We start from the raw sequence: 26,332 nt of genomic DNA on the forward strand, positions 1-26,332 counted from the left end.
TCCCTAATCACTTGTTTCCATTGTATTTTGTGTTCTTTTTATTTTCTTCATAAAAGATCCAGATCTCTAGTAATCCCACAAATAAATTTCACCCCATTTCATCCAAGTTGCTGCATTTAGCAAAGCACTTGTGGCAATTTATAATGAAAACCAAAGTGAAATAAACATTACAAACAAGTATTCATCGCTTGAAACCCGGATTTAGGAAATAGTACACAAAATTTAAAAAAAAACTATTTTCTGTTTATTTTACCATTCAGGTTTTGTTGTAAGTTCATATGCGTCAATGCATTGAAGTGATCTTTGCTGTTCAACGCTAGAACGTTTTCGTCTGTTACAATGTAAATGCTAAATTTGAACTTAACGCATTGGTGTTTTGAACTGTGTGACAGGACCACATCCTGCACGTTAGCTCGGCTTCGTTAAATTGGTAAACAAACAAATTTAGCTGACTATCCACCTTAAATTCTACTAACCATTTATATTTTATCTGTACTGACATTTCAGCTACTCAAACCATATGCATTGCTTTGTCTATACGAGGGGTGATTTATAAGTTCATGGCCTAAGCTGGAAGGAGTCAGTTTTAGTAAACGTAGCACTTCTATTTTTCAACATAGTCCCCTTCTACATTTACACACTTAGTCCAGCAGTCGTGGAGCATACGGATCTTAGACCTCCAGAAAGTTTCAACAGCAGGGGTGATTGATAAGTCCATGGCCTAAGGTAGAAGAAGATGAGTTTTTCAACTCCCGGTACATACACATGCATTTCTATTCTTTGGGTGATTATGCAGAAAGTTTGAAGTTAATAACTCATCTCCTTCTACCCTAGGCCAGGAACTTATCAATCACATCTCGTATAGTTCATCTTGCCATTACTAAAACATTACTGAAGTAAATAAAAAAACACAGCAGCAGATAAACAGTAAGGCAATATTCACGACCAGTTTTTTTTTCATTTTGAATTTTTCTTTGGTGATGAGGTCGGAAATTGGTGTTGGGTTTGGAGACTCAGCATTCAAGTCAAATCGAATTTTGGAAACTCAGAAGCTGACTGGTTTCTCCTCAAGAAATTTGAAGCTCTTCGTAAACATAATGCATAACTGACTGTTGTGTGTATGCATTAAACGAGAAAAGGACAATATTAGTCAAGTTCTTACTCTTCTAAACAAGAGCATCATTAGTAAGTTTTCGAATACATGCATGAAAACGAGATATACTTGGCTTGGGGCGGGGTGGGGTGGTCAGCAGTTGATTCAAAGTACCAAAATGAGTCATGAAGCTTCCTGCAGCATTACAGGCTTCATGATTCTCCATACGCCGCGGGGAGATATGATACTTCGAAGTCATAATACAACTGGACTCTCCAATCATTTGCCAGGTTAAAGTGTCAAGTAGAGTTATCCCACTCAGTGTTGGTATCACCGCAAGTTCTGAACGATGGTAAGAGAGTCAAACTCCACAGGTTAAAAATGAGTAGGTATGAACAATTTGTATGATACTGTAAATAAACAGATTTTTTTTTAGGTGTTCAATTTGAAGATATTTGACTGCAGCGATACTAGTAATATGGCAGGACTGAAAGAGTAAATTAATGTCATTATTCGTACACACATAACCTTAAATATTCTAAAACTGTTTTAGTGACATTGTAAATAACCACATTTGCCGAGCACGTCCAATAGCTCGAAAAGAACGATACTCTTGCCGTACAAGGAGAGAAGTGAAAGTTCACTCAATTCACTGATATGCAGGATTGTCGAGTATGGAGATAAGGGGAGATGGAGCAGGCTATGCCTGTCGTCTCTTGAGTTTGCAATAATGCGAATTGGTTTTATTCACATGAGCAGAATACAATGGAAACTTTTTAGAACCTAGGGGAGTTAGCACGTGGAACTCGAATTGACAGTTCAAATATATGAAGCTAGCCATTCAGAACAGAAAAGAGAACAATATTGCTGTCATCTAGTGGATAGTGAATCCATGATATTAATCGAGCAGAGCAATTGAGTATAGGAACTGCAGAGGACGACGCAATTTTACATCTAGAGTAATAAGGTGAGGTTTTCCTTAGTAGTGAAATAGAACTTCATTGATTGGCGGAGTAGACAAGAACAAAAATTACCGATTGCTCTTCCTGTCACGTATATTTCTGAGTTGACTTGTTATTGGCGTGTTCTAAGTACTTATCAAAAACGGACTGTCTGCAGCTATAATTCTGTGGCTAGCTTGACCTTACTTTAGAATAAACAACTTCAGTTTCTCCCATTTGTTTGTGTGTCTGCAGCCCAGCATATTCTGTATTCCACCGGTTCTTTCTTCCAGTCAATGTCAAGGTCGCATAAGACAACTCGTCATTTGAATTTTCTTGTACTGTCTGTAAACATAACAAAAATAATGTTAGATAGTTGTTTACGCTCTGTGTATGTTACTGCTCGCCTTCCATGACAATCATTTCTTCAGCCGTTTCAATCACTATCGCTTTCGCTGACTTATTACATAGCCTCACCTGACCAAATGCGATTTTTTCACGATCGCCTTTTCGTCCTGGTGTATTCTTAAATCTCCTGAAGTCTACGGCGGAGTAACAAGCTATCGGAGATTCCGTTTTCTGCACAGTTTGGGACGAACAATTGTTATTTGGCTACTTAGCTTAATTTGTTCAGTATTATTGTCAAATGTTAAATAGATTAACCTAAATTTGAGATATAGATTAATATACGTATTTATACACATAAAACTACGAATGTGAAGGCATTGTAGCCATTAAATTAAACATGTGACTATTGGCCTTAAATGAAAGGTTTTAAAAGCCGGACAGCTTCAAATACATAAAAAAATAAAATTATTCTACTAAATTAAAAAAAAATGACAACAGTTATCAAGGTACATTGACAAAATAAGAGATAACTTAGCTTACGCCATTTAAGTCCATTGGGTGAAATGTATTTCCAGAAAAGTTGAGATATTTTCCAAAATGCAATAAAAACAAAAATCTGTGATATGTTAATTCACGTGAACCTTTATATAACTGAAAAAAGTACAAAAAAAGATTTTCAATAGTTTTACTGACCAATTTAATTGTATTTTGTAAACATACACAAATTTAGAATTTGATGGCTGCAACACACTCAACAAAAGCTGGGGGACAGAGGCATGTTTACCATTATGTTACATCACCTTTCCTTCTAATAACACTTTTTAATCGTTTTGGAACTGAGGATACTAATTATAGTAGATTTGCAATTGGAAATTTTGTCCATTCTTGCTTGATATAAGACTTCAGCTGCTCAACTGTCCGTGATCTCCGTTGTCTGATTCTCCTCTTCATGATGCGCCATACATTTTCAATAGGAGATAGATCTGGACTGGCAGCAGGCCAGTCAAGCACACGCACTCTGTTTCTACAAAGCCACGCTGTTGTAGCCCGTGCAGAATGTGGTCTGGCATTGTCCTGCTGAAATAAGCATGGACGTCCGGGAAGAGACGTCGCCTTGACGGCAACATAGGTCTCTCTAAAATCCTAATATACGCCTCAGAGTCAATGGTACCTTCACATACATGCATCTCACCCATGCCATGGGCACTGATGCACCCCTATACCATCACAGATGGTGGCTTTTGCACCTTTCGCTCATAACAATCTGGATGGTCGTTTTCATCTTTGGCACGGATAACTCGAAGTCTGTTTTTTCCGAAAACTAGCTGAAATGTGGACTCATCTGACCATAGCACACGGTTCCACAGTCTTTCGATCCGTCTGAGATGAGCTCCGGCACAGAGAACTCACCGGCGTTTCTGCATAGAGTTGATGTATGGTTTCCTCCTTGCGTAACACAGTTTCAAGTTACATTTCTGAATGCAGAGACGGACTGTGTGGAGTGACAATGGTTTTCCGAAGTACTCCCGAGCCCAGGTGCCTATAATTGTCACAGCAGCATGACGGTCTCTTAAGCAGTGCCGCGCGAGCGCTCGAAGATCACGCACATTCAACAGTGGTTTCCGACCTTGCCCTTTACGCACTGAGATGTCTCTGAATTCTCTGAATCTTTTCACAATATTATCTACTGTAGATGTTGAAAGACCTAAATTCTCTGCAATCTTGCAATGAGAAATGTTCCTTTTAAACTGACTAACAATTCTCTCACGAATTTTGGCACAAAGGTGTGAGCCACGACCCATCCTTGCTTGCAAAGACTGAGCCTTTGATGGACACTACTTTTATACCCAGTCATGATACCTCACCTGCTACCAATTGGCCTGCTTAATGTGGAGTCTTCCAAACTGGTGTTACTTGAATATTCCGTGAACTTTTCAATCGTATTTTAACTCTGTCCCAACTTTTGTTGAGTGTGTTGCAGCCATCAAATTCTAAATTTGTGTATGTTTACAAAATACAATTAAGTTGGTCAGTAAAACTATTGAAAATCTTTTCTTTGTTAAATAAAGGTTCACGTGAATTAACGTATCACAGATTTTTGTTTTTATTGCAATTTGGAAAATATCCCGACTTTTCTGGAAATGGGGTTTTACATACAAATAAATTAGTGCCAAATACATGCCTTATCACTAGTTGAATCGTTTATTCTGACTGGCTAAATACGTAACTATACAAGCATAAACAGTTAGAAGCATAGAAAAATAGAAAAACTATAGCACAGTATTGGCCCAACGACCCACTATGCTGTGCCGAACATGTACTTACTTTAGAAATTACGTAGGGTTACACATAGCCCTCTATTTTTCTCAGCTTATCCTGGAGTCTCTTAAAAGACCCTATCGTATCCTCATCCACCACCATCACCGGCAGCCCATTCCACGCACTCACCACTCTCTGCCAAAAAACTTACCCCTGACATCTCCTCTGTACCTACTTCCAAGCACTTTAAAACTGTGCCCTCTCGTGATAGCCATTTCAGCCCTGGGAAAAAGCAAGGCCAAGTTCACTCAACCCATTCACTCATTGAGCCATGCTCCCTAATCCATGCAACATCCTTGTAAATCTCATCTGCACCCTTTCTATATTTTCCATATGCTTCCTGTAGTGAGGTGACCAGAACTGAGCACAATTTCCAAATGGTGTCTGACCAGGATCGATATATCTGTAACATTACCTCTCGGCTCTTAAACTCAATCCCATGATTGATGAAGGCCAATGCACTCTATGCCTTCGTAACCAGAGAGTCAACCCGCGCTGCATGCTTTGAGTGTCCTATGGACTCGGACCCCATATCACTCTGATCCTCCACACTGCACAATACTGCCATCATATTTAACCTACCAAAATGAACCATTTCGTACTTATCTGGGTTGAACTCCATCTGTCACTTCTCAGCCCAGTTTTGCATCCTCTCGATGTCCTGCTGCAACCTCTGACAGCCCAAACCTGACACTACCCACAACACCCCCAACCTTTGTGTCATCAGTAAATTTACTAACCCATCCCTCCTCTTCCTCATCCAGGTCATGTATAAAAATCACGAATGGAAGGGGCCCCAGAACAGATTCCTGAGGCACACCACTGGTCACCAAACACTATGCAGAATATGACCGATCTACAACCACTCCTTGCCTTTCGTGGGCAAGCCAGTTCTGGATCCACAAAGCAAAGTCGCCTTGGATCCCATGCCTCCTTAATTTCTCAATAAATCTTACATGGGGTACCTTAACAAATGCATTACTGAAATCCATATACACTACATTTACCTCTCTACCTTCATCAACGTGTTTAGTCACATCCTCAAAAAATTCAATCAGGCACGTAAGGCACGATCTGCCTTTGACAAAGTAATGCTGCCTATTCCGAATCATATTTTGCCTCTTCAAATGGTCGTAAATCCTGCCTCTCATGATTTTTTCCGTCAACTTACGAGCCACTGAAGTAAAATTGTCATGGGGGGGAGGGGCGCTGGTGGCGGACCCAAATGCAAGACACAGACACTGAAGTACTAGGAAAAGGACTTGACAAGCGAGCTGGGACAAGAACACCAACTTGGGCTAGGACATTGGCTAGGCAAGCGGGACCAGGACAAGGAACTGGGAAGTAGGAGCCTGGGCTTGGACCCCAAGCCGGAGACTGGACAAGGATCCAGAACCTGGGTCTTGATTCGGGCTCGGATCCCAGAAGTAGGGAAGGACATGACGTGGCTACAGGACTGGACATGTCTTAGGTTCTTCATGGCCTGGGTTCTTCGACGCAAGGACATTTTGAGGCTTGGGTTCTTCGAGGCGAGTACGTGACAAGGCTTCAGTTCGGAATCCGAGCCAGAGACAAGACAATGACCGAGAACCTGGGTCTTGACTCGGGCTCGGACTCCGGGACTAAGCAAAGACATGACGTGGTCTTGGGAGACAGGATTGGCGAAGCTACAGGACAGAATGAGAGACTCCTAGACAAGACGAAGGAACTCCAATTCAGAACGAGGGATCTCCAGCACAGGATGAAGCACATGGACAGGACGAGAACACGAAGCCTTGACTTGGTACTCAGGAACAGCCGAGCCTTGGTCTTGGGACAACAGAAACCTCGGAACCTTGGATTTGCAACGACAGGAACGCAGACCACAGAGTCGTGGTCTTAGGGAGGACAGGAACACAGAGCCTTGGTCTAGAGCACGGGAACATGGAGCCTTGGACTTGAGAGACAGGAACACAAGGACATGGAACACAGAGCCGGGACCCCTCCATGGGAACAGGACATAGGGCCGGGACTCACACACAGAATGCTGAACACGACGAGACGGTTCCCAACATTAGGTAGTGGTAAACGGCCGGACCTACCTAGCGAAGGCGTGGATACAGAGACAGTTCCAGCCTAACGATAGACAGTTCTTTATCTTGACACAGCAAGGCTCCGGTCTCGCTCCAATGGTTGAATTTGATAAGGTTGCAGGCAAGGCTCCAGACACAGGTTGCAAGCAAGGCTTCAGAAGGAAGAGGAAGGGAAGGGAACAGTCCAGCCTTAGGGTAACGGCAAAGACGGCCTGACTTACCCCACGGAGGCGAGGACGGGATACTGACGAGATAAACCAGCAACCACACTCGAACCCAGGGCCACTTATATTCCCAACCTCATGACGAGTATCAGGTGCCTATGATTAAGCCCAACTGGTACAAGGGACAGCCGAAAAACCCGGAGTCCGGAGCCCACGGACCGGACCATGAACCGGAATACTGACTTCACGGACCGGACTATGATAAAGATTCACTGGTCTATAATTTCCTGGTCTATCTCTACCTCCATTCTTGAATAAGAGAAGACCATCTGCAATCCTCCAATCCTGCGGAACCTTTCCCATTCCCACTGATGATGCAAAGATCATTGCCAGAGATTCAGCAATCCCCTCCCTCGCCTCCCACAGTAGTCTGGGGTACATCTCGTCTGGTCCCGGAGACTTATCAATCTTGATGCTTTCCAACAGCTCCAGCACATTTTCTTTCTTAATTTCTATATGTTCAAGCTTTACAATCTGCTCTAAGTCATCCCTATAACTACCAAGATCCCTTCCGTAGGGAATACCGAAGAAAGTATTTATTAAGTACCTCAGCTATCTCCTCCGGTTCCATATACACTTTTCCACTATCACACTTGATTGGTCTTATTCTCTCACATCTTATCCTCTTGCTCTTCACATACTTGTAGAATGCCTTGTGGTTTTCTTTTATCTATGGCCCCTTCTGGCTCTCTGAATTTCATTCTGAAGCTCTTCATGCTAGCCTTATAATCTTCTAGATCTCTATCATTACTTAGTATTTTTTGAACCTTTTGTAAGCTTTTCTTTTCATCTTGACTGGATTAATAACTATTGGTTATAATGTGAATATCGTTAATTCTGTCCATATTACATCATCCATTGAACGGCCACAATATACGGTACTAAATGAATGCATGAACGAACCTCACGTCGATTCGCTTCCGTAACGCATTCCTCTTTACCTGAAACGAAATATGACATGAAAATGTAGCACCATCGACTCGAGTTGTTAACTCAGTGATTACAAAGATATTTATAATAATACACTAATTTCAGCATCTGTGGAATCTTGTGCTAAGGATAATTATATTTATGAAACATGTCACAGAGGCGCAATAGGAAGTGCCTAGAATTCCGGCGATCGGTTCAGTATTCACTACAGAATAGGATCTTGGTGATTGTAGGGATGAATTACAGTGGACCTGTAATATCAGATGCTACTACGTCATCCAAGTAATGACATGTGTTTCTCTAAGATGCACCACAGTCCTCCCGCATCCATACTCATACAGGTTAGGCGACTTTAAATTTCCTGAAGTGTGTGCATTTCGCAGGACATAGTGAGCATAACGTTACAGGAAAATAAATTGGAGCGTCGGATCAATAGGAATCTTGCGAGGGGAGGCGGAAAACACAACAGGCCGAAGATTCGATACCTATATGTGTATCTGCAGATTCTGCTTACTCCAATCCGGAAATGAAAGTAATCGCTCGGGATACCAATGGAATACAAGGGTAGAGAATGGAACAGCTATTTCATGTCACAGTCTTCCATGCACGACTGAGTATTTTGGTTGAGCATTTTATGAGGTATCTCATAAATAACGTGGGTTCCAAACACTCCGCCGCAGGTTGCACCAAATCTCTCGGCTGAAAGAGTAAATGGGTTTTACTATCTTTGATGTAATCCTTACAGAATCTTCCATCGTTTCCGCAGTCCGTCGGAGCTCATGCTGAATTTCTGGTTCTTATTTCGGTGGCTTCGAAACAGTACCAGTTAATGTTCTCTTTTCAATTTCTGGCGGAGAATAGAATGACTGGCTTCTATTAAATGTCTGAAATACGTGATACAGACTTTGGAGGCGAAAAAGAGTACTGAAGCTCCACTGAAATCGCTGAAATGTTTTTCCTCTTGTTTGTTGTTCTTTTTTTGTCCTGACTGTAGATTTGAAAGATGTTCTTTAAAACTTACCCTTATTTTCCTGCTTTCGGTACCACGTTCCAATGATGATTATCAGTAGTAGAAACGCCAGTCCACCCACCGCACAACCGGGAACCCAAGAGGAACGGGTTTTGCCAGAGGAACCTGGAGATTGTAAGAATATACGTTGTGGAAGCTGCGAAGTAATTACATAATTCACGTTTTTGGGAGTAGGTGAAGGATGGCTGCTGGTGCTTGTGCTGGTGACGGCGTTGGGGTGTGTGAATAAGCGGATGAACCCGCAGCACAGATTAGGGAAGAAATAAGAGAGAAAAAGTAAATAAAATGCATGGCGACTTTAGTTTTTTAGCAAAATAAACCCAGACATTGTTCTTCCATCGGACAGCTGAATTATGTTGAATTGATCTGAGACTCCCTGTAACTCAAGGCTGCTCAACAAACATGATAGGAGTATTGTGGGTGGGGTTGGGAAGAGTCTGAAACAATTTTCCATTCAGAGATTGATAATATATTAAATCATAGCTTGTTATGTTATAAACCCAGCCACTCCCCCCCCCCTACACACACACACACACACACCACTGCGACACAATCATATCGAAGATGGCAAACCCGCCTTTCATTTTGAACGGATAGAAATTTAGAAATATGTATTGGAAATTTCAACAAGTGATAGTACTAATAACCCGCGCAACGGTGGGAATCTTCCTGCCTCTGTGTGTGTGTGTGTGTGTGTGTGTGTGTGTGTGTGTGTGTGTTGTTTGTATGTCTGTGAAACATGATGGAAGTTCGAGGTCAAGCCGAAGCTTCTTCAAACACTGCAACTGAAAGGAACGGAATCACTGGTATAGGATGGAATTCTGGTGATCAACCAGTGCACAGAAAAAAAAACATCAAATCACATGGGTGGAAACGCAAATTATTAAAATAGATGCACTTGTTTCTCTAAGTTGTAAAATACAGAAAAGAGTTTGAATGTAAATGACAGTCACGGGACAATGCGCTCATTGTTTACTGCCTTGCAACACATGGAATTCGATATTAAATAAAAGCCTTCAATACTACGTTGTACTTAACATTTCCAATTCAATTAAGTTGAATTTTCCTCGCGACCAGTAACAAACAGTGATAGTATATTGTATGTATATTTGATGTATTAACAAGAAATGGCCTCGTACCTTGGTTAGATTTGGAAATAGAATGGACTGCTACCGCTGAAATATTGAGGGAGACATGAGACACCGAACAGGTATAATTTGTGTCGTTCTGGACCGGCTGTGTCTCCTTCAAGTTGCTCGAAACCACATAAAGTCCGTCGTTGTCCTTCCTTACCTTGGTGTGTATGCCTAATGCTATTTCAATGCCATTTTTATACCAAGTAAGCGAGAAATTCTTGGGATAAAAGGCAGATGTTTCACACACGATAATGAAAGTTGTAGCTGAATTTCTTTTCGCGGAAATCTTCAGTGGCGTTGGAACTGCTGCGGAACAGATAGTGGAAAACATATTAAATGATGTTGCGATAGTGAAATACTTCCTGTTAATTAAGCACAAGTCTATTAATTCTGAAGGTTGCATTTGAAGGAATGATATTAATAGATTCTATATCAGTTATTAATGCCCGATTCATGGTCATACTACACGACAGCATTTGCTGTTTCTCACTATCTCAACGATAATGACGCCACTTCGGATATTCATATTGTGGTTTTCCGAAGAAAACCCTCAAAGAGTCAGTAGCTCAACGAAACAGAATTTGATTCTCATGGACAGTGAACACTGAACTGCAGTACAATGATGTGAAAATGAGTAAGTCAGCTGCTACATCATAAAATTCCCTGTCGTGGTACAGAAGTGGGTGAAAATGATATATTGTTTCCAAATACGTCGCAGCATCATACCATTTGCAAACTATGAAATTTGTTGAAAGAGTGCTCGCTTTAGTTTTGAGTTTTACACGCTCCAGTTCACCATGCCGAGTAATTCCCTTTCAAATCCGTTACATTTAATCTATACTTCTCAACGACTTCTCATCAATAAATAATACATTAATCAGTAAGAGATTCGATTACAGTGGTAGAGGCTTTGGAACTTGGGCCTTAATCCAGACAAGTTTCATGTAATGCCTATTGGGAAGTCATAAGGTGGCAGGAAACATACAATAAATGCTGGGGCGCTAAGAAATGTTTTCAACGGTCAAACCTTTAGACTCAAATTCCTGTAAAGTGGCAACAGAGGATGGCGCAGGAAGTTTACTTTTATAGGTAAACAGGTAGAATATAAAATATGTAATAGTGCATGAAATATTATCTCAGACCGGTTAAACAACATTCGGATTATTCGTAACAGTCTGGTTTGCACAATATAAGAACTATGTACTTTGCCGGAGGGAGTGGGGAACACTCGCAGTTTTTTTTTTCTTGAATGGGGAGGAATGTTGTTCTGAAGTCAGATGAGGTCATTTCAAACCGTGTGTTTGAAACATAGAGACATAGAAAACCTACAGAACAATACGGGCCCTTCGGCCCACAAAATTGTGCCGAACATGTCCCGACCTTAGAAATTACAAGGCTTACCTATAGCCCTCTATTTTTCTAAGCTCTATCCAAAAGTCCCTTAAAAGTCCCTATCGTATCCGCCTCCACCACCGATGCCGGTAGCCTATTCCACGCCCTCCCCACCCTCTGCGTAAAATCCTTACCCCTGACATCTCCTCTGTACCTACTTCCCAGCACCTTAAACCTGTGTCCACTTGTGGCAACCATTTCAGCCGTGGGAAAAAGCCTTTGACTATCCACACGATCAATGCCTCTCATCATCTTATACACTCTATCAGGTCACCTCTCATCCTCCGTCGCTCCAAGGAGAAAAGGCCGAGTTCACTCAACCTATTCTCATAAAGCATGCTCCCCAATCCAGGCAACATCCTTGTAAATCTCCTCTGCACCCTTTGTATGGTTTCCACATCCTTCCTATAGTAAGGCAACCGGAACTGAGCTCAGTACTCCAAGTGGGGTCTGACCAGGGTCCTATATAGCTGCAACATTACCTCTCGGCTCCAAAATTCCATTCCACAATTGATGAAAGCCAATCTTAACCACAGAGTCAACATGCGCAGCTGATTTGAACGTCCTATGGACTCGGACCCCAAGATCCATCTGATCCTCCAAACTGCCGAGAGTCTTACCATTAATATTATATTCTGCCATCATATTGACCTACCAAAATGCACCAGTCACACTTATCTGGGTTGAACTCCATCTGCCACTTCTCAGCCCAGTTTTGCTTGCTGTCAATATCCTGCTGTAGCCTGTGACCACCCTCCACACTATCCACAACACCTCCAACCTTTGTGTCATCAGCAAACGTAATAACCCATCCCTCCACTTCGTCATCCAGGTCATTTATAAAAATTACGAAGAGTAAGATTTTGAAACATGTCATTTTTGAATACATCTTTCCGGACTTAAGCAAGTAGACTGTCTAATTTACTTTAGGATTTATGATTTGATTTTATAACATCCTACGCTCGTGTTTATCATTGCCTAATTACAAGTTCCAAAAAACAGGAACGTTTATCGTGTAACTAATTTATCCAGGAAATTATATCCATTGGGTTTCACATAAGCCCTTTCAAAAAACAAACAGCGGAGGGAAAAATAAAGTGCCACAAGGGAACCGATCAGAGGCTAAACAAATTTTGAAATTTGTGATATTTTGAAGCACTGTCTTCAAAAAATGGAGGTGCTGAGAGATTTCAGTAAGGAATTGCAAAGTTTTCATGCTTGATTACCCTTCGTTGCCGCCACTACTATTGGAAGGATTATATCCTTATCTGGCAACCCTTTACGATTTAATCTACTATAATCCAACGATTCTCCAAATAGTATCATTCTTTGGAATTTACAGACAGATATTTCTGTATCACAGATCCATGGAAAGGCGTAGAGGAATAAGGATTAAAACAGTAACAGTACAAAGTAAATGGCAGGATATTTGGTAGTGTGGAGGAGCAGAGGGATCTCGGGGTACATGTCCACAGATCCCTGAAAGTTGCCTCACAGGTGGATAGGGTAGTTAGGAAAGTTTATGATGTGTTAGCTTTCATAAGTCGAGGGATAGAGTTTAAGAGTCGCGATGTAATGATGCAGCTCTATAAAACTCTGGTTAGGCCACACTTGGAGTATTGTGTCCAGTTCTGGTCACATCACTATAGGATGGATGTGGAAGCATTGGAAAGGGTACAGAGGAGATTTACCAGGATGCTGCCTGGTTTAGAAAGTATGCATTATGATCAGAGATTAAGGGAGCTAGGGCTTTACTTTTGGAGAGAGGGAGGATGAGAGGAGACATGATAGAGGTGTACAAGATAATAAGAGGAATAGATAGAGTGGAAAGCCAGCGGCTCTTCCCCAGGGCACCACTGCTCAATACAAGAGGACATGGTTTTAAGGTAAGGGGTCGGAAGTTCAAGGGGGATAATAGAGGAAGGTTTTTTACTCAGAGAGTGGTTGGTGCGTGGAATGCACTGTCTGAGTCAGTGGTGGAGGTAGATACACTAGTGAAGTTTAAGAGACTACTAGACAGGTATATGGAAGAATCTAAGGTGGGGGCTTATATGGGAGGCAGGGTTTGAGGGTCGGCACAACATTGTGGGCCGAAGGGCCTGTACTATGCTGTACTATTCTATGTTCTATGTTCTATGTTCTAAGTAACGTGACATCTCTGGTTGCTAATAATAGAGAACAGACTGCAGATTATGACATATTTGACATATTTTGTGGATCTGGTGATTCCTTGCAACCCTTCAGACCCTCTCGTATTCGCAAACAGTGGATAGAGCGATGGAGAATGAATGATAAAGGACATCTTCATAAGCGTCTGTTTCTTGGCGTATATTCTTTATAGTTAATAGATAATTTATTCGCCTATTAATTTAACTTACCATTCACTTTTAGAAGTGAACCAGTTCCATTTCTTGCAGACAGTCCTTTGCGGGTCACTGAACAGAAATACAGTCCAGAATCTTGGATCATTACTTGTTGCAACTCAAAGTACCAAGTTCTTGTACCTCTCAGACCAGAACTTTTTCTGTTGCCGATGCCTGTCCGTTGGTAATTATTCTCGCCCTGTTTCCACCAATGCACTTTCGTCCAGGATTGATCCTGAGAAATGGGAAATAAGCAGTAGAACGTGACGTTCCCTCCTTTGGATACAACCGCTTCTTTGGGCAATTGAGTTACACTGAACGTACTCTGATCCGCAGCTGTCAAGGAAAAGTTAGGTTGGTTAAATTATCAATGAAATGAATTTTTTAATAAATGTGACCGACTGTACACCTGAATCACAGTTAGACTCAATATCATGGAAGCTAACCAGAGATTGATTTATAAATTATGGAACGCAGAAAATGAATAAAGCTATACCTATGTAAATGTTCCAACTGACTGCCAGGAGGAGCAGCATACTTGACATCCTGCCGAACAGATCAAGCTAATGAGTCTGTAGATGCACGACTTTAATCGGAGAGTGGGGGAGTGGTTTGCATTCTATAAAGGATGATTCATATCCTGTCTTTGAATGGGGTGGTGTAGTTACAGCGATCGATTCGTAAGTCAGTGACTTACCAGAGTACGGGTAATAATACATGTAATAATTCGATTTTTTGTTGCTACTCTCTTTACTAGCACACATGTTGTTTCACTGATGATGTTAGATCTGGAAATAGTGTAAATGTCACAAGGTTTTAAAACTTCTTTAATCGTTATTTTAGCATGCCTTTATGGATCTACAATACCAAATTTTCACAACCTTTGCACATTTAAGGACTTTTATAATAATTTTGAATATTAATAGTGAATATTTAGGGTGCATTGACGAGTGAACAAATACTGAAAATGCTGGTTCTTAAGCCGAGCGACTCAGTCGGCGATCATGAATGTGTGGTCAGCGTTGAACAGACAATTTTTCTGGACCACATCGAGTTTGAAAAGAAGGATTGTTGGAACCAAAGAGAAACGTTAGGATAGATGCGTCCCCGGGGTTGTGAAGTTCAGTTTCCTAGCAGAGAATTGGAAGGTGGCATAGAATAAGTTGTTGCGTTGTTCAAGAAAGGTAATAGGAACGCTCCTGTGATTATAGATCGGTGAGTCTTATTTGAGTGGTGGGAAAAGCATTGGAGAGGATTCTTAGGGACACGATTTATTAGAATTTGGAGAAACAAAACACTTTCTCTCCTTTCCGATATACACAGTTATTCCTACACTCACTCAAACCTCACTAATCTATTTCCTTCACCTCCTTTACGCATTCCTTTTTCCATGTACTTTATTGAATGGCTCCATTTTCTCATCCTATCTATCTTCACCCACGACCCGGACATCACTCTATGCTCTACTTCCTCTCATGACCTTCAGCCATTGTCGTTTCCATCAATCACCTCTATTAACCACCACGATTAATGCAGCATTGTTTCTTCATCAGTACTCAATTGTGACTGGGGACGAATCGTGATAACACAGTAAGATCTATGACATTGAAGACAACAAACTGTTCTAGAGTATACCCACTATAACGAAAGCTCCTCCAAATATTTATGGATCGACAGGGGAAGCATCCATAGAACCAGACTGCAGAGAACAAATTCCCGGGTGCCGTTTGCTGTCCTGTACTCAAGAGCGCACTATCTGGTATATATCCCTGCAAAGTGAAACATCAGCAACAACCTATCGGAGATTCAGGTGGCTCCCAGTTTGCCATTTTCTTTCGTTGTTAATCTTTTTAAAAATTATGTGCAATATATAAACAATGCCAGAATATTGCTTTATTCCCTGAAGCAGATAGCGTTCTTTCAGTTACGCGTTATTTAAGAGCTCATTATTCATAGTCGATTACTGAACCAAATTCCAAGGTATTCAGTAACAAGTTGTGCTTAATGAGTAATACGATATTTTGCAGGAAAAGATGGATATATTCAAGCAAAATAATGGTTACAGATTGGATCATATTTGATTAGTACACATAAATATTTTCTCTAATTACAGTGCAGTTTTATACAGGAAAAGCAGCTTGGGAATTTCAGATCATGTCTTTTGTGCAAGTCTAATAACGTGCTAAGCATTATCAAATGAGGGGAAAACATTAACTGAAAGCCTGTAGTCTGATTTTAACGAAGTGCTATTCTTTCATTCCTAATTCCAATGAACAGAGTAATATTTAGGACAAGATGTTGTTCTGTAGCTATAATTGTATTCCACTGAAATGCGCTGGCATTAGCGTAATTGTAGTTTAAATGAAATGAAATAGATTTTGGTTTATGTGGGCGTATCAGAATGGTATTAACTGAAGTGCCAAAGGTGTTTGAATTGTCGTGCAATGATAACCTCATATATTCTTGGGTAACGCTCGCAGGAAAGATTGGATTACTCAGTGAATGCAGCAGGCCAGGCAGCATCTTTAGGAAGATGCACAGTCGACGTTTCGGGCCGAGACCCTTCGTCAAGGCTGACGAAGTGTCTCGGCCCGAAACGTCGACTATACCTCTTCCTAGAGATGCTGCCTGGCTTGCTGCATTCACCAGCAACTTTTATGTGTGTTGCTTGAAATTCCAGCATCTGCAGATTTCCTCGTGTTTGGATTACTCAGTTTGGATTGTCCGGGAGCCTTTTCGAGACTACAATTTCAGGATGCAAATGAAACTACTTGAAAGAGAATTTTTTACCTAATCCTATAAAGTATTAAGAAAGTGAAATGTAATCTAAATTATTGTTTCCAATCCGCATTGACTGGGGAGTACAAGTGAGGAAATCGTGGATCCACTTTCACAAGGAGGCGTCGATACTTTTGTCTTGGAGCTTAATAATTAGGTTCAAATGAATGATGTTGAATATTGAGCAGTAGTCAATAATGAACACCATAGTCTGTGCCTATCCTTTATACGCGGCTTTCGGAGGCCATATCTAGACTTCTTCTAATTTCCAGAGTTGCCAGACCTTAACGCCACCGGTCTAGACCTCAGCAGATTGCGGATCCTTTGACTTGTCCAGGAGTTCTAGTTGCGGAAGACACTGAAAGATTTTGTGTGAGCACACTCGCCCCCGAGTGTCTTTATAAAGACCGTGACAACCGTTGCGTATTCTACATCCTCTGATGAATCGCAGCGTGCAGATCGCAGATGGCAAACGACAGCAATTCAGAAAATTTATTTCTTGTAATTTTTGAACTGTGCAAAACGTCGGGGTATATCGCGTGCGCCATCTTGTTTAATTTACAAATAGATTATTCAGTTAATTTTATTCACAGAATGGTGTAGAACCCTACAGAACTGCAACTGGAACTTTATGCTCAAGTCTGACTGAATACTGACACGAAGTATTGCTCTCTATGAATTGGGATTAATTGGGCTTGGTTATACTCTTCAGAATTTCAAAAGAATGAAAGGCGATGTCGTTGAATTATGCTTTCGGAGCCTGAATAGGTAAATGTCAAGATGATATGCTCGCCGGCTGTGTTTTCCAGTACGAGGTATCGCAGTTTCGAAAGCAGAAGGAACGTTCGAATCGGAAAAAGGAAGTGCATTCACCTTCATGTATAATTTTTTTTTACGTATCTCACTGTCACATTGTTGTGATAATAGTCGCGTATATTCTGAACTTCGATGGGCAGTTTATAAATTACTGTTTTCAATGGATGCAGAATTAATGTGTTGAGCCTGGAGAAGCTTTTATAACCAAAGTTTATAACCAAGTTCTAAGGAAAGGAGGGTATCAAAATGAGAGATTGCTGGTGAATCGTTCCTCGCAAATTTTGCCTCACCAGTTTAGTATTTCTAACAAGGATTTTAACATTAACTCTGAATTAAGTTACCATTATCCTTGATTTCTTCATATAAATTAAATCTAAACCAATCGGTTTGGTTATATTCGGCTGAACGTGCGTTTCAGCACATGGAATAAACGGATCAACTGATGAAGCATTTTGTATCTTCGTGCAAAAAGACCACCACAGCATTCTGGCCTTTTTCGAAAAGTGCGGGGGGAAAATCGCGCCTCAAAGTGTCACACAATGACAGTCTCGAACAAAAGTGAGTATGAGAACTACAAGCGATATTTCATGCCAGCAATATGCATACGGGAGGTCCTCACTGGCCGGAAAAATAATTAGTTAAGCCAAACGTTAAAAAAAAACTGTGACTGCAGAAGCCAGAGTCTCTGCGCCGCGCAATTCAAATTTCAACACCTCTGAGCCACCTCAATATACTGTACATACCATTGTCCAGCTGAATAAATTTTCAACAATCCAAAATAATCATGATATCACCAGCACAAAATAACCATCGAAGAACGGAACAATGCAGTTATTCTTCCAGACTTACACGTAGACTGTAGTGTATAATATTATGCATACACACCACAGTCGTTCGCTTATTCTACTTCAACACGGTCCCGCAAAACAGCGACCACTATCTCTAAGGAGAGTGGCGGCAGTGGCAAAGAAACGTCGCTGTTTTCGGAATACTGTACACTTATATATCTGGTGTTTCGTCATGATATTGAGAAAGTCCTTGTAGACAATAGTGAACTGTACTCTGGAATAGCTTTCACCAGATAGACCGACGGTACACTCAATATGTCGTTTCTATTTCCTACCGATCATCCACAAACCTAAAATTCCGGGTGAGCCTACTGTTTCTGCGTGTTCCTGTCAAATTGAACATGTGCCCACAACCCTGACTCCATCTCATACCCTTGATCAGTCCCTCCCCCCACCCCACTACATCCGAGCCACTTCACATGCTCTCGATATTCTTAAGTACTTTGAATGCTTTGGCCCTGATCGCCCCATTTCACCATGGATTTCCAATCCCTGTAAATTTCTATTCACCGTTAAGAAGCCCTTAAACATAGAACATAGAATAGTACAGCACAATGCAGGCCCTTCGGCCCACAATGTTGTGCCGACCCTGAAACCCTGCCTCTCATATAACCCTCCACATTAAATTCCTCCATATACCCTTCTAGTAGTCTCTTAAATTTCACTAGTGTATCTGCCTCCACCACTGACTCAGGCAGTGCATTCCACGCAGCAACCACTCTCTGAGTAAACAATCTTCTTTTAATATCCCCCTTGAACTACCCACCCCTTACCTTCAAGACATATTCTCAACTTCTTTCTTGACAACAGCCCCGACTATTTCCGTCATCACTACCTCCTCTGCCTGGTAGAACAGCTCCTAAGCCTCAACAATTTCTCTCCCACTTTCTCCAAACTCAAGTTGCAGCCATAGGCACCCGAATGTGCCCCTGCTGTACCTGCCTTTTCGGTGGCTACGTGTTCCAAACATCCCCTTGTAATGCTTCTCAATTCTTTCAACGCTGCATTGACGACTGTTTTGATGATTGATTGATTCATGCATCCATGCTGAACATATCAATTTAATCAGCTTTGCTTCAAACTCTGACCTTAAACTCACTTTGTCCATTTCCGACACCTTCTTCCTTTCCTCAGCCGGTGCTCAACCCATCTTCCTGGTTCTGTGACGAGGATAGAATTGTCACCAGTCATCCCAAGTGCCTCTGAATACAACCTATCATTCTCTGCAACTTGCAATTTCTTCAACCCTACCACCAAACACACAGCAACACTTCACCTGCGAATATGTTTGGGTCGTCTACAGTATTGGGTGTTCTTGATGAGGCTTCCTCTACATTGCTGAGTCCCGACGTAGATTGGGAAGCCGCTTGACCGAGACCATCAGCTCCATCCGCAAAAGAAGCAGGATTTCCCGCTGGCCAACCATTTCAATTCCTGTCCCACTTCCTATTCAGACATGTCGGTTATTGACCTCCATTTCTGCCATGATGAGGCCACCCCAGTCTGGAGGATCAACACCTCATATTCCCTCTAGCTAGGGACCAAACTGATATGTGATTTCTTCTGACATCATGCCGCTTGTATTCCACCCCGTCCCCATCCTCTTAATCTGGCATCAGTCCCCTTTCTTTCCAGTCCTGATGAGGGGTTTCGGCCCAAAATATCGACTCTTTAGTCATTTCCATAGATGCTGCCTGAGATGTTGTGTTCCTCCAGCATTTGGGCGCGTTAAAATGCCTATGTTGTTAAGGACAATAGAAATGGGAAAATAAGCCATGGTCTCCAAGAATAGATCTAAAAAGAGCAATAATTTTGTGTTTGTGCAACAACGAATATATATTTCATTTTAAATGAGTCTTTCCAAACACCGTTTGCAAATCTGAAATAATTCATATGTTTTCCTATTGAACGTCTCTTTCTGTTGTAATGGATTTGATGCATGGATTCACAAAACAAAACGAAATAATTCAGGAACAATGTCAGAGTTATCTTAAGTTCGTGGTTAATTTCAAGTTAATTATCATCCGACTGTTTATATTTACAAGCAGCTTTCATCTGGACCACAGTGCACTCACAATTCACATGTAATATACAGCACATAAAACACATACCACAAATACGTTAATAAAATGTAATTCAAAACGCATTTGATTTGCACAACACACGTAAAAAGTAAACGGTAAACAATTCGCTACCCTGGTGACGAGACCTCGATTGTGGCAGGGTATTAATTAGCCTCACAGCGTTGGAAAAGAAGCTGATACCCAGTCTAGCCTGACGCTCCTATACCTGCATTGTGAAGCCAATATGTCAAAGACATTGTGGAATAACATCCTCAGCATAGCTTCGTGCTCTACATGTACCACGTCTCCGATAAATACCATAAATTAGCATAGATAGCATAAATTGGGGTGTGTGTATTGTGGGGGGGGGGGGGGGGACCGTGGTGATCCTCTCAGCGGGTTTTATTATCCTCTGTAAGGTCTTGTGGCCCGATGCCTTACATTTTCCGTGCTATACAATGATGCAACCAGAAAGGACAGTCTCATTGGTGGTCTTGGAGAAAGTTGTTTGAATAGGGGCGTGGAGACTTGAAAGCCTCAGTCTTTTTGTGTCTTCTTGAATAATGAGAAGGTGTTATGGGTTCAGGTTAGTTCCTCCGTCATGTGCAGCCGAGGAATATTGTACTCTTCACTTTCTCCATTGAAGAGGAACCTCTTTACTGGTGGGAGTAGAAACCTCCAAAATTGCCTGAATTTTTGCCTGAACAGGAGCCAACCTACCTTGACGCAAAACGTAACCAAGATAGGTCACAGTGGCATGGCCACATTCACTTTTAGCTAAGTTAACAGTAAGGTTGGCTTTTCAGAGCCTTTCAAACAGCTTTTCCACTGCAGAGATATGTACTTCCCTGTGACTAAGTCATCAATATAGGCATCTGTGTGTTTTAACCTTTGAATTACATAATTAATCATTCTCTGGAAAGTTCCTGGAGCATTCTTCACTTCAAATTGCAGAACATTGTATTCATATAACCCAGATGGCGTTACAAATGCAGAAATTTCTCTACCTTTATCCGTCAATGGAATACACCGGTACACTTTTAACAGATCAGTCTTTGTAAGAAACTTAGCTTTTCCAACCTTATCCACACAATCATCTACCCTAGGCTTTTGTTAGAGCACTTACCTTTCTGTAATCAGTACAAAACATCTGGTTTAGGCACCATGACACAAGGCGAACTTCACTCCGAAGTAGAAGGCATAATAAAATCATTTTCTAACATACACTTAATTTCTTGCTCGGCAAGAGTACATTTTTCCACGTTCATTCGATATGAATGTTGCTTTATGGGTTTGGCGTTTTCAACCTCTACATCATGTGAGGCTACAGTGTTTTTTTTTGGAACGTATGGAAATAAATCCCTAAATTTCATAATTAACTGCTTTATTTGCTGCCGCTGCTGTGGCTGCAAATGAGCCAATTTCTCATCAATATTTTCCAAAATTGTCGAATTTGTTAGACTGGCAGAAATAATGTTTGGTTTAAAATCAGCCTCAGATGGACCAACTACCAAGTTCCCAGGGAGGTCAGACTCATTGTTATTGAGACCAACAGTCATAGCGGCGGATTGTTTTTCATAATATAGTTTTATCATGTTTACATGACAAAGCTGCTTTGGCCTTTGTCGATCTGGTATTTTTACCAAATAGTCCACATTATTAACTTTAGATATTATCTCTTAAGAACCATGAAATTTAGCTTGAAAAGGGTTCGCTTACACAGGGAATAGAGCCAGCATCTTATCTCCCGGCTTGAATGACCTCATTCTAGCTTCCTTTTCATACTAAGTTTTCATTCTTTCCTGAGCAAATTTTAAATTTTCCCTTGCTAAGCTGCAAGTTTTTTGCAATATTTCCTTAGATTTTAAGAAACAATCCAGCAAATTACTATGTAGTGTTGTGTTAACCCACTGTTCTTTTAACAATTGCAAAGGTCCTCGGACTCTGTGCCCTAACACAGGTTCAAAGGGACTAAAGCCTAGGGACTCCTGCACTGACTTCCGTACTGTAAATAAAAGCAAATGAACTCCCTCATCCCAATCCTTCTCATTTTCAACACAACACGTCCTAATCATGGTTCTGAGGATAGAATGGAACTTTTCTAAGGCTCCTTGTGATTCTGGATCGTACGCAGGCGAGGTAATCTGCTTGGCTCCCAATAAACTACCTGCTAGAATAATCCAGGCATAAAATTTCTTCCTTGATTTGACTGGATTTCTTTAGATAACCCACAAACAAACAAAAGGAAACATGTAGAATTTAGGAAAACACGTGTTGCAATATATAATAGAAACAAAAAAGTTAAATAATCATTTCCAAACAAGCATTTACATAGTTTCATTGCATAAAACGCAGATGTAGGGAACACTACGCAAATTTTTAAAAATATGGATTTTCTGTTGATTGCACCCTTCAAGCTTTGAAGTGACCTTTGGTGTTCAACACTAGAACTTTTTAGGCTGTTGTAATATACATCCTAAATTTTGGTATTTCAGAGCATGACGGGGCCACATTCCACATGTTACACAAATAAACTGTTCAACTTCGTTAAAGCTGGTAGACAAACAAAAATAGCTAAATATATACACCTTAAATGTTGCTACCATTTATAATCTTATCTGTACTTTCATAGACTGATACTGTCACCAGGTTCGGATAAGGCCCAAGTGTGGAGTGAGAGACACTGAAGCAGGTCGATAGTTCACAGACTTTCATGCAAACAGTGTTAAAAGGAAAAGAAAATAATAAACGCTAGACCAAGCAGGACCGTTAACTAAATCTCTCAAATGGAAAGCGAAGCCTACACTGTAAAGAAAGCCTACACTGAAAAGAAAAACTAAGAATAAAAGCTTACGGGTAGTCTTCAGAGTCTGTTGACTCGACAGCTCAATTTCTCAGGAAAGGCGGAATACAAGCAGGCAACGAAGCGTTGCTGTGTCCAAGTCTCGACAAATACTACGCCGGAATGAATAGAGTTAAATACTATCACTATGAAATAATAATTAGCTGACACGTGCATATTCACGAACGCAATTGCCGTATCTGCTGCGCTGCCGAATCCATAGTTGGGACAGGGCCGCCCTCTCTAGGCGCAGCCCCTGAGGTGCCACAGACCTGTGTCTGCTGGAAGTCCCGAATGAGGGACTTGTCCAAGATGCCCTTCAGTGATGCTAGTAGACAAGTGCCATCGTGTACATTGCTAACATCAGAGTCAAAGTCTTCCATGTAGGGACAGAAACAAGAGCTTATACAGAGGTAGCTCTACCAAATGATACCATGAGTCGAATCATTCTCAAAATACGGAGCCTCTGCTTGCACCTAACTGGGCATCTGCTTTAAGGATAAAACTAACACAGAATTCCTGATCCTATCAAAATCAACTGAATAAACTTAAATTGAAAACACCCGAAAACTGTATTAGAAAGAGCGAGTTGCTTGAGGAAAGCACAAGAAACTCTTAAACCATAAATAACTGTTGTTAAACTACAATTAACCAATTCAGGTGCTCTAAAAATCTCAGAGCCCAATGCTCTGATGCCCTGCCAGGCCTGAAGTAGTTACTACAGGATCCTCCTCCCTATAGCTGGCCCCTGATGGCCCAGAACGACCTGAAAACTCGAGATCCAGGGATGACCCGAGATATCTGGGAACTTGAGAGGGAGGCATGGGGAACTCGAGAGGTAGGGAGCCTTGGGGATCCAGAAAGACTGCGAGACCTGGGAACCCCAACAGACTGAGAGATCAGAAAACCTCGAGTAAGATCAAGAAGCCTTGGGTGGGACCGAGAGGGAGACTTGGGCGTCCTAGAGATGGGGAGGACGTTGAAAAACCCTGAACACATTGAATAAGCCTTGGAAACAATCGGAAGCATAAAAACCTTGGGAACATAGAAAAGTCCTTGGGAAAACTTGAAAACATGAAACTTGAAACATAGAGAAGGAAACTTTTCAAATCTTACTCACAGTAATTTACCTTTCACAATTTTTTTCCAGCGGGAATTTGGATATGCTGTCAATTTTACAGATCAAGGCAGCAGTATTATTATGATATGTTAAACGGGTTTACCCAAAATAGAGATACGGACTAACTTATGCAATAATATACTGAATACTCCGTACGTTAAGGCATTGCGTCAACCAAGCAAGCTTTTAAACATGTCAATATTGGTCTTGAATGACTGTTTTAAAATGCACGGCAGCTTCCGAAACGAAATGATTCTATTGAATGCAAAAAAAAGTAGTTATCTGAGTACATTTTCAAGACGACATACAAATGTAATTTAATTTACGTAATTTCAGTACATACAATAAAATGCATAAATAAATTAATTGATGACAAATACTTCTCTGAACATGATTTGAATCATTCATTGAGACTGGCCAACTGCATAATTTGTATCGTTAATTCTGTCCAGATCACACTATCCATTGAATGGCCACAATTTACGGCGATAAATGAATGCACGTACTGTATAAACCTCACGACGATTCCCTTCCCTAAGACATTCTTCATTACCTGGAACGAAGTACAATAACACGAAAATGCAGCACCATTGACTGAATTGTTAATGAAATAGTTATAAAGATGTTGATAGTAACACACACATTGCAGAATCTACATAATTTCTTGCCCGGAAGATATTTATAGACAGATTTTTGTCTAACGGGTCACAGTGACGCAATAGTAATACCATTGCCTCACATTCGAGTAATCACATGTGTTCCTCTAAGGTGCTCTAGAATCCTCCCACATCGATAGTCATATAAGTTAGGTGAAGTGGTAACACTAAAAATCCTGGAATGTGTTATTGACAGGAGAATCGTGGCCGTACCTTGTTACAGGGATATAAATTGGAGCGTAGGATCAATAAGCATCCTCTGATATCAAGCTGAAAACATAATGCACCGAATGTATTAGTATCTATTTGAGTAACTACAAAATTTGATAAAAATTCCAAACATCTTTTGTTTCAACCAATTTCATTTTCTTGTTCCGGAAATGAAAATAATTGTTTGTGATACCAACGGAATATAGGGCTAGAAAATGGGAATAGATTATTAACATCACGTGATAGTCTTCCATTCACGACGCAGTAAGTTCTCTCTGTTTATAGTTCTAATGTCACATATCCGACATTTGCATTTATGGTTAATCTGTTTGGATCTAGGATGGCTTTTTTTCACTTTTGGTTGAGTATTTTATGAGGTATCTGATTAACTAATGTCGGTTTCGTATAGTATGCGGCAGGTTGGCAAAATGTGCTTTACTGCAGTTGGTGTGCTCCTTTCATCATATTGCCTTGGTTCCATCTGCTGCCATGTGCGAGGACTCACGCTGAATTTCAAAATGATCCTCTACGTTTTGGTATGGGTCGAAGGAGTCACAGGACACGGTCTAAGTCCTCTTCAATTTCTGGCCGAGAATAAAATGCCCAGTTTCTGTTAAATATCTGAAATACGTGGCCCAGGCATTGAAAGCCGCACAGATTATTTAAGCTCCAGTACGATTGTGCTGTCCTGGAAGAGGTCGTTGAAATAGTTTTCGCTTTGTCCATCTTGTGGATTTAGAAGATGCTCTTTAAATTTTACCCTTACTTCCCTGCTTTCGGCACCGCGTCCAAAGGATGATCGTCAGCACCAGAATCGCAAGTCCTCCAAATGCACAAACGGTCACTCAAGTGGAAAGGCATTTGCCAGAGGAATCTGAGGTTAGGAAAACATACGTCATGGAAGCTGTGAAGTCAATACATAAGTCTATTTTTTTGAGAGGAAGTACGGTAAAAGGTGGCTGCTGGTGTTTATGGCATGCTGTGTGTGAATAAGTGGATGTCAGCAACACAGAGAAACGTAAAAATAAGAGAAGAACTTAAAAAACAGAGCGTCTTGTTCAGCAAAATATACCCTATGTTATTCTAATATTGGTTAGAAGAATTATGTTGAATTGATCTGAGGTTTGCTGTAGCTCAAGTTTGCTTGAATG

General features: G+C 41.0%; 1 protein-coding gene across 1 annotated transcript; it reads right to left on the minus strand.

Moving 5' to 3' along the window:
• Window positions 1-248: 248 nt before the first annotated feature.
• LOC134356431 (tyrosine-protein phosphatase non-receptor type substrate 1-like) lies at window positions 249-14,383 on the minus strand. The gene is made up of 7 exons (XM_063067377.1): window positions 14,345-14,383; window positions 13,864-14,184; window positions 10,097-10,399; window positions 8,949-9,062; window positions 7,901-7,938; window positions 2,512-2,613; window positions 249-2,379 (listed from the first exon to the last, which is right to left on the minus strand). Exons 2-7 carry the CDS (start codon window positions 13,952-13,954, stop codon window positions 2,227-2,229), a joined length of 801 nt encoding a protein of 266 aa, XP_062923447.1. The 5' UTR covers window positions 13,955-14,184; window positions 14,345-14,383; the 3' UTR covers window positions 249-2,226.
• Between the last annotated feature and the right edge of the window lie 11,949 nt (window positions 14,384-26,332).

Source organism: Mobula hypostoma, chromosome 14, assembly GCF_963921235.1.
Source record: "Mobula hypostoma chromosome 14, sMobHyp1.1, whole genome shotgun sequence".
In the NCBI taxonomy this organism is placed as follows: Eukaryota; Metazoa; Chordata; class Chondrichthyes; order Myliobatiformes; family Myliobatidae; genus Mobula; species Mobula hypostoma.